The sequence below is a fragment of the Lonchura striata genome, chromosome 1 (genome assembly GCF_050655825.1).
Source record: "Lonchura striata isolate lonStrDom1 chromosome 1, ASM5065582v1, whole genome shotgun sequence".
Taxonomy (NCBI): domain Eukaryota; kingdom Metazoa; phylum Chordata; class Aves; order Passeriformes; family Estrildidae; genus Lonchura; species Lonchura striata.
The window spans coordinates 25,378,588-25,393,006 of record NC_140703.1 but is presented as its reverse complement, the minus strand read 5'-3'; the positions used below and the strand labels follow the sequence as shown (position 1 = coordinate 25,393,006).

The 14,419-nt window shown below is 41.2% G+C and overlaps 2 protein-coding genes across 8 annotated transcripts in view; one reads left to right on the top strand and one right to left on the bottom strand.

Annotated features, from left to right (window-relative positions):
• The window catches only part of CCDC80 (coiled-coil domain containing 80), a 31,168-nt gene extending 22,285 nt beyond the window's left edge, over nucleotides 1-8,883 (top strand). Inside the window, exon 8 of the mRNA XM_085571989.1 lies at nucleotides 7,957-8,883. Coding sequence (XP_085428115.1) covers nucleotides 7,957-7,979 — 23 coding nt within the window. The 3' untranslated portion in view covers nucleotides 7,980-8,883. The remainder of the gene's footprint in view (nucleotides 1-7,956) is intronic.
• SLC35A5 (solute carrier family 35 member A5) lies at nucleotides 2,642-14,371 on the bottom strand. 7 transcript variants are annotated; one of them, XR_014952871.1, is made up of 7 exons: nucleotides 14,255-14,371; nucleotides 12,869-13,021; nucleotides 12,041-12,139; nucleotides 10,754-10,890; nucleotides 6,485-6,552; nucleotides 4,108-5,249; nucleotides 2,642-3,015 (listed from the first exon to the last, which is right to left on the bottom strand). XR_014952871.1 is itself a non-coding variant. In XM_021549008.3 (7 exons), exons 2-7 carry the CDS (start codon nucleotides 12,996-12,998, stop codon nucleotides 2,947-2,949), a joined length of 1,299 nt encoding a protein of 432 aa, XP_021404683.1. In that variant the 5' UTR covers nucleotides 12,999-13,021; nucleotides 14,255-14,371; the 3' UTR covers nucleotides 2,642-2,946. The 7 variants fall into 7 exon arrangements, 3 of the variants coding, with proteins under 3 accessions (XP_021404683.1, XP_021404685.1, XP_021404684.1); XR_014952872.1 differs by having other exon boundaries at nucleotides 14,276-14,371; XR_014952873.1 differs by having other exon boundaries at nucleotides 14,311-14,371.
• Between the last annotated feature and the right edge of the window lie 48 nt (nucleotides 14,372-14,419).

The following is a 14,419-nucleotide window of genomic DNA, read 5'->3' as shown; positions in this document are numbered from 1 at the left end:
ATCACCAGAAACTTATAGCAATGATTTAAAATCCTGATTTTGCAACCCATTTTTCCCTATGGAAAACTAAAAGCAAAGCCAGAAGGAGCACCAAGCCAAAATATTTTTTCAATTACAACATGTAGTTATCTTGCATGCTGTAAGCATTCAGGAGTTACATTTCTCCAAATGAAGACTTCATTTGGCAAAACAAATTAAATCCAGATCACTGGATCTATCCCTGCAGCATCACTCCAAGAACAGACTTACTGAGATTAAGGTCCTATTTCAACATACCTTAGTGGGAAGATTCTACACGATACAGAAAATCTTTTTCCCTATACATATTTATGGCTTTTGATTCAGCTCCAAGAGGGCTGTTTTCATCCACAGCCTGTCTTTGAAGCTGCTACATTCACAAAATAGATGAAATTAACCAAAATAAATACTTCTTTAATTGACTTGTTACAAGCTAGAGAAACACAAACACACCTCTCTTCCTGGGATGTTTTATGAACTATTTCCTCAAAGCTGGAGGGAGGAACATAACACCCTCAGCAGCAATTCAGTTCAAACATTTGTAAATCTGGGCTCTAAATGAAAGCTTAATATGAGCACTCTGCCCAATGTATTCATTACAGGCTATGTGCCAAACTAATGCTGCTCTCCAAAAACATGCTCATAAATTTTCCTATTGTAATTTTGAGTGAATATAAGTTAAGCTTTCCAACATGGAGTAGCTTCCATATAATGGACATACTTAATCACGCGAGGTTTCACATGATCTGTCTGAAACATGTAACTTCATAGAATTGCTCCCCCTTGCTCACCAGGGCTGCCCTCCAGCTGACAATTGTTCACAGTCACTTCCTCTAAAAAATCTCATCTATACACTGAATTTTACCATTGCCATGGATAGCACAGTTGCAAATATTTGCATGTTATGCTTTGGCTTACTATTTACTCTATGTTACTGCTAAGTGGATGCAAATCCTTACCCATTTTAAGACATCAGTTAACATTCCTGTTGCTGCAAAGGGGATATACAGTTCTCCTCCATTATAATAAGAAACCTGCCTGGCCATCCAGCATCTCTCTCTGAGACCTCCAACCTGAAGACAACAGAAGGACTTCTACATGATAGAGAGAACCAAATCCGCAGAATGAGTAAAAACGTGGATCATGCAATATAGACTTTGGCAAATAAGTCAAGCATGATAGCACTGGAGAAATTCACAGAAAGGAAAATCATTAAGGAGGACAAGACTTGAAATCAAGAAATAAATGCACTTTATAATAGCTGAAGACATTTCAGGCATAAAGGTCAAACGTGGTTTTTAAGATATACATCTTTGGTTTGATGCTCTGTCTTTAGAAGTAAGATCATGGCTGATTTCTATGTTCTTGCTTGATGCAGGGCAAAGGTCTTTGGAACTTCATGTAAAATGCTACTGCTCACATAAATGCAGAGCAATCTAAAGCTAACAGTACTTTGACTCTTTTTGAAAGTACCTGCTAAAGTTGGTAGCTGTTGGTACCGAAAAAACCAACAAACCCAGGTATATATTGCAAAGCTGTATGCAATAAAGAAAAAATTGAAGTCTTATTGCCAGTAAGCCTTTAACAGTTTGAGGATTTTTTTAAAGTTTAATTTTCTAAAATACAATATCATAAACCAATGAGAGCAACGGAGTTTCTAGAATTTACACTGAAATATAACTTCTATTCATTCTGTACAAACTGATTCTGATGCTAACAACTAGGATTCCTCATGTTGAAATTGCCTGCTATACAAGCACAATATTAGATGCAAAAAACTTCTCAATAGCAGCATTAAACTAATTTTCTACAGTTATTTTTAATATGTAGTCCAGATAGTACAGGAAAAAAAAATAGAAATTTTGGATTCATTTATAACTTGACAGTTATAAACCATGGGCCATATATGAAAACAAGCTGGTCCTCTTGATGGATCAATGACAGGAGGTATGTTAATATAGCAATAAGCCATCCATACAGTACACACAAGCTTCATACAGAGAGCCTGGACAGGATGGCAGAGAGGAACAAAAGCAGGACTGTCTTCAGTCTAGAGAAATGCATCACTTACTGCTTACTATACACTCTGGTATGAGGCTCTGACACTGAACTCATTGCTTATCTTAAGAATTCTTCTGACAGTATCTTTCAACTATGAAAGACACATTTTTGAAGGGACAAAATTATAAACCAACATCTTTTCCATTGCTCTGAGAGAAGAGGCTTTGGAACATACCAGGAATCCCTTATCAGCATCCCTGTTCCCTTGCATTGGCATCCCTTCCCTTATGTCAAAATTCTCTGAATAATTTGGAACCTATTTTTCATCTCAGTCAAAATACAATCCAGCAGATGCCTCAATAGAAATTCTGAGATCACTATGCCTGGCACTCTGCAGAATGACTTCTCTCTCTACAAAATGAATGCAAGATCTTATCAGTCTGCCAGGGTAGAACAACACCAGATGATATTGCCACCTGCACTCTCTTTCTCAGTGCTGCAGACATTGAAGGGCATTACTGTAGCTGCATAATATTTGTTTTCAGTAGTGGGCTCAGAGCAAACTAAGCCTCTACACAAAGCCTTTCTAAACACAGACAAAAAAAAAAAGATGATGCATTCATACTGTTTAATAAACTTTTGTTTTATTCAAGCTCTTTCAAAGTTAGGCCACATAAGCTGCATGTAAAATTCACCAGCTGCTACAAAGGCATTCCAGATTTCCATTTCCCCAGACACTGGGAGACAGGCACAAATGAATATAACTCTCCATATATACAGCTTGAATACTGTCCTCATCCACATTTGACATTCAGCCCCAAAACAGTTCCAAATAGTCTGTCAGTGGGGAAAATTACTTTCCTATGTTAATAAAAGATTAACTCTGTCTCACTGTGAGCAATAGCACTCCTCCAAGCCAGCCTCATGCTAGAGGGAATCTTCATCTGTATCGATGTCACTGTTTGGTTTGTTCAACCTCTCAAATTCCTCTCCATCCTATGGGAACCAGAAGCAAAAAAGAGCAATGTGAGCAAAAGTCATCTTGCTATTAATACCACAAAAAAAAAAAAACAACTAAAGTTTATTTCAGAGGTATCACTTAAAGCAAAATCCTGTAATCCCTGTAATTTAAATCTCTTACAAGTATGTTATAAGGTTTAGGAAGCACATACTCATAAGAAACATTCCCTGCATCTTTAACACTTTTCAGTGACTCACTTGTAGTCACTAAAACAGCTTGTAGCCCATTCTTCCATACAATCATATAATGGTTTGGGTTTGGAAGGTACTGGAAGGATGCTAGGTCTCCCAAGCCTTCTCTTCTCCAGGATGAACATCCCCAACTCTTCTCAGCCTGTCTTCATAGGAGAGATGCTCCAGCCCTCTGATCATCTTTCTCTGGACTCGCTCCAGCAGATCTAAGTCCCCAGAGCTGGACACAGTACCACAGGTGGGGTATCACAAGAGCAGAGGGGCAGAATCACATATCTTGACCTGTTGGTCACACTGCTTTTGATGCAGCCCAAGATATAGCTGGCTTTGCATGCTCACATAGTGCTATTCGTTTCTACAACAGCTGCTTAGTTGTAAGTGCTAAAATAGATGACACCTGGCATACCAAAAATATATGAATTTGTGTTGTTTATTGCTCATTAAACAACAACCTAAAAAGGCACCATGTGGAATTTCTGAAAAACATCTCCAAGTTAAATGCTTGCTGGAACGCAGCAGGGGCAGTGCTCTCTGCTGTTCACAGCGTGCATCCACGGCCCCTCCGTACCCGCAGGCTGACAGGTACAAACATGAACTCTTCCCATTAGGGACTGCTCAGCTCAGCTGGGTGACAACTCCAAAAGCAAGCCGTCCCTGACACCTTCCAGCTAACTAGATCACTGCTCAAATCAGAAAAAATCCACCAGCAGGCCTGGAGGAAATGTATAGCAAGAAAAAAGCCCCAAACCATGTTAAAACTCTGTGTTTAAACACTGCCTTTTTGTCTTCAGCTATCTTTGACTGTTATGGTAGAAAGAACCTTAACATCAAATGCATCAACTTCCTCATTATGTGGCCTAAGCTAGACAGACTTACCAGTTCCACTTAGGTACAATTACTTCCCAGGCATCAATTCCACTTTCTGAATGCCCTGGATAAGTAAACTTGGTTATAAAGCTTTCAAGAAAAGGATTTTTACAAAGCTGAAGTAGCACACAGGTCTGTCTACAGTCACAGCAGGAAAGCAAGGCTTACCTAGGCTTCATTATTTCAAAAAGTGGCATATGGAAAGCAATACCCAAGATTTTAAGAAATATTGCAGAACTTTGGTGTTGAGGGTTAAGTCCAGTCGCACACAAGTTGATTCTTCCAAATATTTCATAGAATAAAGGGAGGTGAAACAAAAGAGAAACCAAAGGAGAGAAGTACTGAAAAGTCTTACCCCACTTGACCTCTCCCATGCATCTCCTTTGATGAGTTTTCCCCTTTCCCACAGAGTGGCATATTCCAGGCCTCTTGCTTTACTGGCATTATAAATGAATATGGAGAGAAGCACAACAGGAGCTTCCAAAAAGAACTCTAGAGAAGGCCTGAAGTCAAAGATGACAAAAGACACAGTGGTGATGATCACAGTGTTGATCTGAGCAGTCATAACGTGGAACATGTTGTCTCGGAACTTCAAGATGAAGGCTACAGATAGCCCCAGGAAAGCTGTGACAAATATAAGAGCCACGGAGAAGATGTTGTGCCCATAAAAGAAGCCACAGTTCCCTATCTGCCTCCGGTCCTTAGCCTGCAGTGCCAGCATGAGCCCATTGAACAGAACCCCAAAGGCATAGAGTTTGCTGTTCTGGGTGAAGATGCTTTCCCCAAGCTGATCCACATCTTTCAGCATCTTTTCATTGTAGATGTTAGCCAGGGCAGACACAAAACACTGCACTAGAATAAGCAGATGGCCCAGGCTGAGGCGGAGAGGCTTCAATGCTCCTGCCATGGTGCTGGTCACATTCCACTGGAAGCTGTGAAGGAAACTTGGTGCTGCACAGTTGCCCTTTTCTGCACATGCTTCCTCAGGTCCAGTAGCAAGAAGGCAGTGGTTAGATGGCCTAAAAAACATACTGTGATGAAATCCATGTGCAGCCAAGCTGTGCTGGTGGCCTCCAGTTCCTCGAGTCAGGGCAACGATGGAGAGGAATAAAATCACCAGAGATGCCCACTGTACCCAAGAGAGTCTTCGCCTAGAACACAAAAAAGCCACTATATTTAGAAACACAGCAGCATAAATTAAATGACAGAACATCCAGATCTATAAAATATATTAAAGACATCAAGCCACAGATAAGGAGACAGGTGTAAAGTCTCTTCAAAATACAGTAAAATGCAAAAATGCAACGTGATTTTCTATGGCAAAGGGGGCTGAGTCTGGCAAAGAAATATAAAATGAAGTATTCTGAAGAAATAAGGAAGGTCTTTCAAGATCATGTTATTTCTAGAATATAAGAATATATTCTAGAATTTCTGATTGCCTAACAACTTAAAAGCAGCTCTTGTCTCCATGGCAACCAAGGTCTGATGAGTAAAGTAAAAAAAAATTCACAAACATCCAAATAATTACTATCTTTCTTTGTAAAATGTTCACTATACTGTTCTTTTCCCCTATGACTTGGAGCCCTTTTCTAGTATTTTATTATGGTGACTACTATAAATCGACAAATGTAATTCATAAGACTATTAGAATTATTTATACTGTTTTTCCACTCAAAGCCTGTTTATCTTGGTGAAAATCAAAAATTTGGAAGATTAAGTGAACTGTGACATCACAAAAGACAAAACTAAAATGCGAAAAAGCATTTTGAGTCAGACTATTGGGCACTGTTTTGGCATATTAACACATATAGGAAAGGCTTATTTGTGCCATATTCAACATAAGCAACTTTTACAGTGTAAAGTTAATACCCATTTCCCTGACAGACTTTTTTGAATCTAAATATTACTATAAAGAGAACAAATTCAGCAAAGTGGAACATTTAGTCTGGCTTTTGTCACGTGAATAATGAACCAAACATATCTCTATCTTTCACTCTTATGTATCTCATTTCCTCTTACAAGACCACGTTTACATTCAATTAATAACTGCAACAGGCTGGTAAGAAGTACTGGCAATCATTAAAGACATTTAATGTATAAATGAAAGCTTTATTCTTACTATTCAATGACTATATAATCATGATTTCAACTATTTTCTACTAGAGTTGACCAAATGTATAGACATATGAAGGGACTCCTAATAACATTATTTCCTACACCTTCAGATGTAGAAAACAAAACCACCTCTCTAAGCTGATACATTTGCAAGAAAAGAGAAGAAGAAAAGAGAATTACTGCTCCCATCAGACAAAGAGAAAAAAATGAAGCTTAACTTCATCAAAGCTAGAAGATTTAAATTTAATTTACTTTAGCAAATACTACTTACTTTAGCACTATCCTGAAGAGAAGAGCTGTTGTTATAATGACAAAATTTGAAAAGAGTACAGCCATTGCCTTGAAAGAGAAGGAGAGGAACAAAATTACACTCCAGACACACTGTGGACACCAAAAACCTACAGACTTCAAGTGTTCACCTTCCTGTAAGGTGCCAGAGTGAAAAGCACTGGTACTGAATTTTCTTCCTCGCCCAAATGGTACAATAATACACCTGTAAAATGATATTCAAGCCCCATTTCAAAATCTCAGGGAAACCACAGAGCCCAAGCTCCACTGCAGTGGGGAAAGCTATACTGAAATGGAGACGTGAGGAAACCAGTGCAACAGAAAACCTACTTAACAGAGAAAAGTTTAGTTTTCAGTCAGCTCAGTTCCCCAGCTGGGCTGACCAGTCAGCTGCAAAAGCACAAAGGAGGAAGTTGCTCCAAAATGAGAATAAACAAAGAATAAAGCAAGATGAGGCTGCTCCTGGCTGCAGTGCCATTTGCAGTGTTCATAAAATTCCAGACATGGACAAGCCACTTGCAGAAAACAAACTTCTATGCCAAATGCTTTTGCTATAGAGTTTATCAAAGATAAAGAGGTGCTTGGCTTGAATTTTTAAGACTGCAACTGTAATTAAAAAAAAAAAAAATCTATTCTGAAGTACAACTGAAGACAACTCTAAAGCTTCTGTTTAATTTGGGAATAACTATATAAAAACACCAGTGCTCTAATCCGTGGCGATGATCCCAAGCTGCAAACTCCTTGTGGCAAGGATTGTCTGTTTTGTCTCTGTATTAGACACTCTATACTGGGACACTGGACCAAGAAGAGGATCTTTTAAGCATTCCAGTTACCAATAAAGACCAGAATCTACCAGCACCAGTAGGAACAAAAAATCCTCTTTTTGAGGGTGGGGGTGTTTTGCAAACTGTTATTAACTGCTCTATATAGTCAGTACAGGTACAAAAGATCAAGGCATTTGAAGTTTTTGGTTCCATTGAGTCTCAGAGTGAACTCATCTTTTTAGACAATTTCACACACAAGCATATATGGATTTAGGAGTACAAAACACACACTTTTTCTTGAATTTTCTCATCATTTCCACATTCCCAATTCTGCTATAGAGTGTCTTTTTTATTCACCAGAGGAAAAGCACAGACTCTTATATCATTATCTTCATTCCACTTTATCCCAACATAGTGTCTGCTGAACAATAATTCTGATGAAACAGCACAACATAGGCTCTCAAGTAATCTGAACACTTAGTGACAATGAGATACCTACCTAAGAAAACAGATCTTAATTTTCCACTTTGCAAAATTAAAACTTAGTAAATATTCATGTTAGGTAAACACTACAGTGGATGGAGAAAAATATTGAATAAACAAGGAAATTTGGCAGAAATCACTCTGGAAAAAAAGAGCCTTTCTGCAAAATGTAGATGTATTTCATGCACACTCTGGTTTTGCTTTACAGTCAACGCTCCTGTCATGGTTTGATACGGAAAAAGAATTTTTCCAGAAGGAAGAGGTCAATATTGACCAATTGAAGGTGGACACGCCTCTGAGAACACAGAGGGGTTAAAAGCAGAAATCCCAGGAGAACTGGCTCTCTTTGGTTCTGCTCAGCCTGCAGTGCAGCCTCTCCCCTGCCCGGCCGTGGCTGGGTGGGGAGGGGAAGGCCCATGGCCGGACTGAGGTAGGTTGAAGGGTGGAGGGGACTGGGACCGGGCTGGCCCCTGCAGATGGAAGGGTGGAGGAAATCTAGGATGTCTCTGTTACCCGCCCCCAGAGTCTCTCTCCCGAGAGGGGGAGAGAGACATCAGCAGTTTTTGTCAGCAGTTCACCGCGAGGAAGGAGGAGCGGGGGGCCGCAAGGTGCCCAGTTGCATGGGAGACACCGGAGTCTGGCATTGAGCCATCCGGGGAGTTCAGACTTTTAACCCTTCCTTGAGAAATGAAAGCTTTGTGAATTTTTCCTTCCCCTCCTCGGTTTGAAAGAGAGGAAGAGGGACACCTTGGACCCTAGGATGTTAGAAGGAGGAATTCTAGATGGGAGGGAGACAAGGAGTGGCTTTTGGCTGGACTTTTCCGTGTTAGCCACAAACTGAAGGAGGAATTCTAGATGGGAGGGAGACAAGGAGTGGCTTTTGGCTGGACTTTTCCGTGTTAGCCACAAACTGAACCGATCTCCTTCAAGAGATAGGCTGAGTATCGATTGTCTGGAAGGTAAAAACCTGATTGGGGTCCAGATTGTGTCTCACTGTAGTTTGTTAGAGTTGGGTAGTGGGAGGAAGAATGCTTTGCAAGGTTTTCATTTTGATCTTTGTGTGCTTTTTTTTCCCTTTTCCCTTTCTTTCTTTCTTTTGTAGTATTAGCTTAATAAAGTTTTCTTCTGTTATTAAGCTTGGGCCTGCTTTGCTCTGTTCTCAATTCCATTTCACAGCATTCAATTAAGAGATTATATTTTCATGGGGGCACTGGCATTGTGCCAGTGTCAAACCATGACAGCTCCCATCCAACATTTCTAGTAACATTATGAGCAAAATCTTTAGAATGATAGTTTAAAAAAATTAACTTTGAGTGACTTTGTTCTCTAAAACCTCAAGAGATCTCCATCCTAGATGAAAAGGAATATGAATATCAAAGTTTCCCATACCACTAATCTGCATGTCACAAGTGAAGTCTCTAAATGTAAGTCTCTAGGAAATTTAGCCACTGCAAAGTATCCACAGTTATAGCTAAAATTTCAAGCAAAAAAATCTCACCAAAGCAACTCTTTAATTCCAGCAGCTGCTCACCCAGGTACTACTTAGTAAAACTACTTTGTATTTAAAGTCACATGACCAAGTTCAGTCAGGTATAGCCATCTTCCTTTTAAGGGCCTTCACATTTCCCAGTCATGGTCTTGTACACTATCAAGATATTCTATCTTAGAGGTACTTGGTTATCTCTTTTAATATTTCTTTATCATAATAATGTTACAGTTTCGGCTAACCATCGTAGAATTTCTCTAATTAAAAGATGCTAAAAGTTCTAAAAAGAGGAATCTTAGAGCATATATTCTGAGGGGACAGAGTCCAGGTTTGTCTGGGTGTGTCTGTACGTAAAACAAAACCTGTCCATTTCACAAAGGATTAGCTTAACTGAACCAAATGAAATTTCTTAAGAGAAAAATAGTATTTATGTAACCTCCTGTGTATCAGGCTTTGCATCTACAAATATTATAGCTCAATTTCCTTCCTAACACTAAAAAACAAAACAAACCAAAATGACCCACAAACCAACAAAAAAAAACCCCAAAACAAAACAAAAAAAACAAACCAAACCCCACCAATCAAAAATCACCCCCACCAACATAAAAATCCCATCAACAAAAAAAAACCCACCCATATAACAAACCACAGCTGTGCATGTTGTTTTAAGATATCCAACTCTTGATTTTACTAGGTTTTTTCAGCTGAGTCCTGGTCTAGACTCTGGACTGGTCTGTCCCTGGCAGAAATATACACCTAAGAGAACAATATTTTAAAGAGGAACTCTGATAGAAAAGGTAGAAAACCATTTATTCTTAATGGTCGACAGGGGCAGCTACAGTATTTTATAGCAAGCACAAGCCATCTGTTTCCATCTTACTGCAAACATAGATTCTGAACCAGAAAGTATCATGATACAAAAATAAAAGCAAGCACAAAACCTGTACAATTTCCTGAGCATATGCAAGTTCATCCAAAAGGATGAGGGTAGCTAGAAGAAAGTACCAACTAATTTTACCTAAACATACCTAACAAACAAATGCAAAAATGAAGTCAGTTTTCTTCATTCCCTCCTCAGTTTCTGTTACACCTATTCCCTTTAGGAGATTACATTTACTCACTTTACATTACATACACAGAATGGTAAAAGTCCCACAGAAAAGTTCAGCTTAAATAATATGAAGAGAAACAAATTGATTGAAAGAGATTTAAATACAGACTTGAAGAAGGCAAAAGGAAGAAAAATACCAAAAGCCCTCCCACTTCTTAAGCACTTTGCCCTATTTCTAAAATCATGTTGGATGGGGAAAATACAAAGAGTCATCTGTGCAACTGAGCTGTACAACACTGAGCAGCAGGAAAGAGAATGGGAAGGTAACAGATCATTCCTTCTGTGTTAAAACAGCAGAAGCCTCAGTTACAATTTTGCCTTGCCAGTGTCACCACGGTAGAATAGCCTAAGAGCAGTACTACCCACTAAGACATGACAAGTCATGTTATTCAGTGGAAGTATACTTACTGGCTGGAGGTAGGACAGTACGTAGAAGACAATCAAGTTATCCAAAAAATAAAGAAAGGCAGGAATTGACCATTTCATGGAATTGCATACATTCTTCCAGGAAAAACATTCAGAGAGCTGATCCATACAACCCTTTTCTAAAAGGAAAAGAAATCTGTAAGAAAGACATCATTCCTATTATTGAAAGCTGTTTCCTTGCAACAGAATAGGTACCATTGTTCTCTTTTGATGAACGCCATTAGACTGAAAACCCTTGGTTTCCACAGTTCTCTGGCAACACAGAAACCTGTGTTCCAGGGCAGAACACACAGCTGGAGCAGCAATCCTGTGTGGTGCTCACCTCCTTGCTTCAACAGAGAAAACATCACAGAATTGTTACATCCATCACAGCATTTGTCCACTGGGAACAAAAATTCCATTGTCAACCATTCTTTGACAGACAAAAAGCAACCTAGAGTCCCTACACAACAGTGACATCCTTACTGGGTGTGACTTCCTGTTGATTATTGATCAAATCTACAACAGGAACAATGACATAGACAGTGGATTCCTTCACAGAGCACCCAAAGGTCAGCCAGTAAAGTCAGAAGGACTAAGTAAACCAGAATACAGTATTTGCAGACCACAGCACATGATCTGTGAACATATAGGAAGAAAAAAGAAGAAAGAAAAAACAAAGCACAAAGAATGACATTTACTTAGGTATTCAGGACACAAACTTTAGGAGGAAGACTGTGATAAACTTTAGACTACTCTAGAGCTGGTGCCAAAAGTACTTTGTTATCATAGATTTAAAACTACACAATGATATCTAATCTTCTCCTGCAGCATCAACACATTGAGTCCAGCAAACTCAGACAATTGGATCCAAAAAAACAGAAAGAAAACCAGAAAACATGCAGTCAGCAGAAGGCAAACTGATTTAATATGCTTACTGTCTTAGGTAAGTCTGTACTAAATGGTGAAGGTGAAAATTTTATCAGCTTGCCGGAGCCAAGACTGTTTCTGGAGAAGCAGACAAAACCAACAGTTCAACTTAACATGAACCTCCAGTGCCTGATGCCCTCTGCCAATTTAAATATTTGTTCTGTACCATTTTGAAATGCTATTAAGTTAATCTCTCACAGTTTTTATATAAGAACAGAAAAGAAAAACCAAAAAGCACCTGCAATGCAAAACCTGTGGCAAGTGGAGAGTGTCACCTATTGTTAAAAAAAAAAAAGTGTTTGTGGGACAGCAAATCTTAGAAAGTCAACACATTTTAATTATTTAAACATAGGTACTTACCTTTTTTCCTATTCCAGAGTGCCAACACTACACATAGAACCAATTTTACTACTTCAGAACACATGTTCACTGTTGCAGGAAGGTAATCATACTTGTTATCTGTGGGATCCAGCAAATCAGAGAGTACACAATCAGCTTCTGTCTCCTGCATTTATAACTTGAGCAAGAATCTACTTTAACCATTACAATCACAATTTTAGTTACAAAAGGCTTTGTCAGAATGGTTATAAATGTTTCAAAGTTTATGACATACAGCTTCCTGAATAGCCTCTTTTCTGAGTTGAAATCTTTCCTCATTTGGTCCCAGTTCACAGCAGAACTTTTTTGGAAGAACTTAAGAACATGGCTGTTTTAAAAACAAACTGAAATGGGAAGGTTTTCCCCAAGGATCTATATGGTATTTTTTAACCCCCACAAAAAACAGCTTCCAGGATGACATAAACTTCTTTAAGACCTGGCAATACCAGCAAGTTTTAGCACTTTATCCAGTAGGATACCACTTCTCTCTTAAGCCTGTTGCAAGGAAAACATTTCAATCAAATCAACTGCCAAGAGTGTTTACACAACTTTGAAAAGTTAGCTATAAAATAAATCACCTGCCTTATCTTTTAAAGGTAGATGATACACCTTGCAACCCGAGTTATATCTTTATGGTAGATCACTGGCTAGACAGAAATTTTCCAGTGCAGAAACATGTGCCTATAAATATAAGAGGATGTTTATGCAAAGAACTCTGCCGGTGGAGAAGTAGATTTTTTTGGGTATGTTTTAGCCCAAATATCAACACTTTCTTATTCAAGGTACATCATGGGTATTGCCAAACTGTACCTTCATTGGCAGAATACTTCATCAGGAGGATCCGACTTGAGCCCAACACAATGAACACTCCTCCAAGTAGAAAAGTCTGGCTGGTTTTCTTGGAGCAAAGGGCAAGTTGACTACACCACTCCAACTTCATCTTGCTGCCTCACCGTCAGTGCCCTTTGGATGGCAGGATAAAAAAACACTGTAAATAGCACCTCCAGAAACTGGTTACGCGAGGCAAAAATAAGTGTATTTTACTGCTTTGTGTTATATAAAGATGCTTACATCATAGAACAAGCCATGATCTTGCTCTACCACAATCGTTTTCTTTAAAAAAAAAATCTCATTCAACCTATGACCGAACACTGCCATGTCAATTAGTCAATGGCACCAAGTGCCACGTCCAGTCCTTCCTTAAAACACCTCCAGGGATGGTGATTCCATCACCTCCAAGTCCAATATATAATAATCCTTTCTGTGAATAAATCCTTTCTGATGTCCAACCTAAAACTTCCATGGCACAGCTTAAGACTGTGTCCTCTTGTCCTATTGCTAGTTGCCTGGAAGAAGAGGCTGATCCCACCTGGCTACACCCTCCTTTCAGGTAGAGAGCGATAAGGTCACGCCTGAGCGAAGGATATGTTGCAAGGATCGACAAAGCGGGATAAACGATGTATATATACATAGGGACTCTGAAGGCGGCACAAGGAGGCTGGTTCCTGAGAAGTCTGCAACTACGGCACACGTATTAGCTAAAAGGATTAAACGTTCCACACGCTCATTTTTCTTAAATATATTTTTTTTTTAGCGCTCTTGCTCCGAATCCCAGTAAGGAGAAGCGCTACAGCTGCGGAGCGCGACCAGCCCCTAAGGGCTGACTAGTGCCGGCTGGTTCCCAGCGGCGGGGGCGGCACAGGGCAGCGGGAGCCGAACACCGGAGCCGCTGCTCCGCCTCCAACGCCGCCGTTACTCGCCCGACCCGTTACCGGGCCCCGGAGCCCGAGGGAGGCGGCCGAGGGAGAAGCGAGGAGGGAGAGCCCTTCTGGACCAACTGCGGGCTGGGCTCTGTCCTACGCCGGCGGCGCGGCCGAAGCGCGGCTGACCGGCCCGGGAGCACATCCACCTCGCCACCTCCTCGGCGGCGGAGGAGGAACAGCCGCCGGGCTTTGCCGACCGCCTCCTACCACGCCGCTGCTTCAGGCTGCAGCCGCGAGCGGCGGGGCGGCGGCCGCGCGAGGCCGGCGGGGCTCCGAGGCAGCAGCGCCCGGTACCGGGACGCCGCGCCCAGGCGCGCCGGGTCCTGAGAGGCTGCGGCAGGACGGTCCCCCTCGCTCATCCCCGCCGCCCAGGGCCGGGCTCGCCCCGGGGTCCGGCACGAAGCCCGCTCAGTGCCCCCCGCTCCCGACTCACCCCCCAGCCATCCGGCCTCACCTGGCGGGGCGGGGCCGCTCGCGCGCGCCACCCACCTTGCCCCGCCTCGCGCGGACGCGCGCGCGCCCTCCACCCCCTTGTCGGCACCGCCGGCCCGGCCCCGCCCCCGCGGCGTCCGGGAGAGCGCGAGCTCCGCCCCCCAGC

Excerpts from the sequence above, each read along its gene's own strand:
- SLC35A5 (XM_021549008.3), bottom strand. The coding sequence starts at position 12,998 with ATGAAGTTGGAGTGGTGTAGTCAACTTGCCCTTTGCTCCAAGAAAACC. Across the intron at positions 12,140-12,868 it reads GAAGTATTCTGCCAATGAAG|ATAACAAGTATGATTACCTT; the intron begins GTACAGTTTGGC and ends TGGATCCCACAG. Across the intron at positions 6,553-10,753 it reads TACTGTCCTACCTCCAGCCA|GCAATGGCTGTACTCTTTTC; the intron begins GTAAGTATACTT and ends TTCTCTTTCAAG.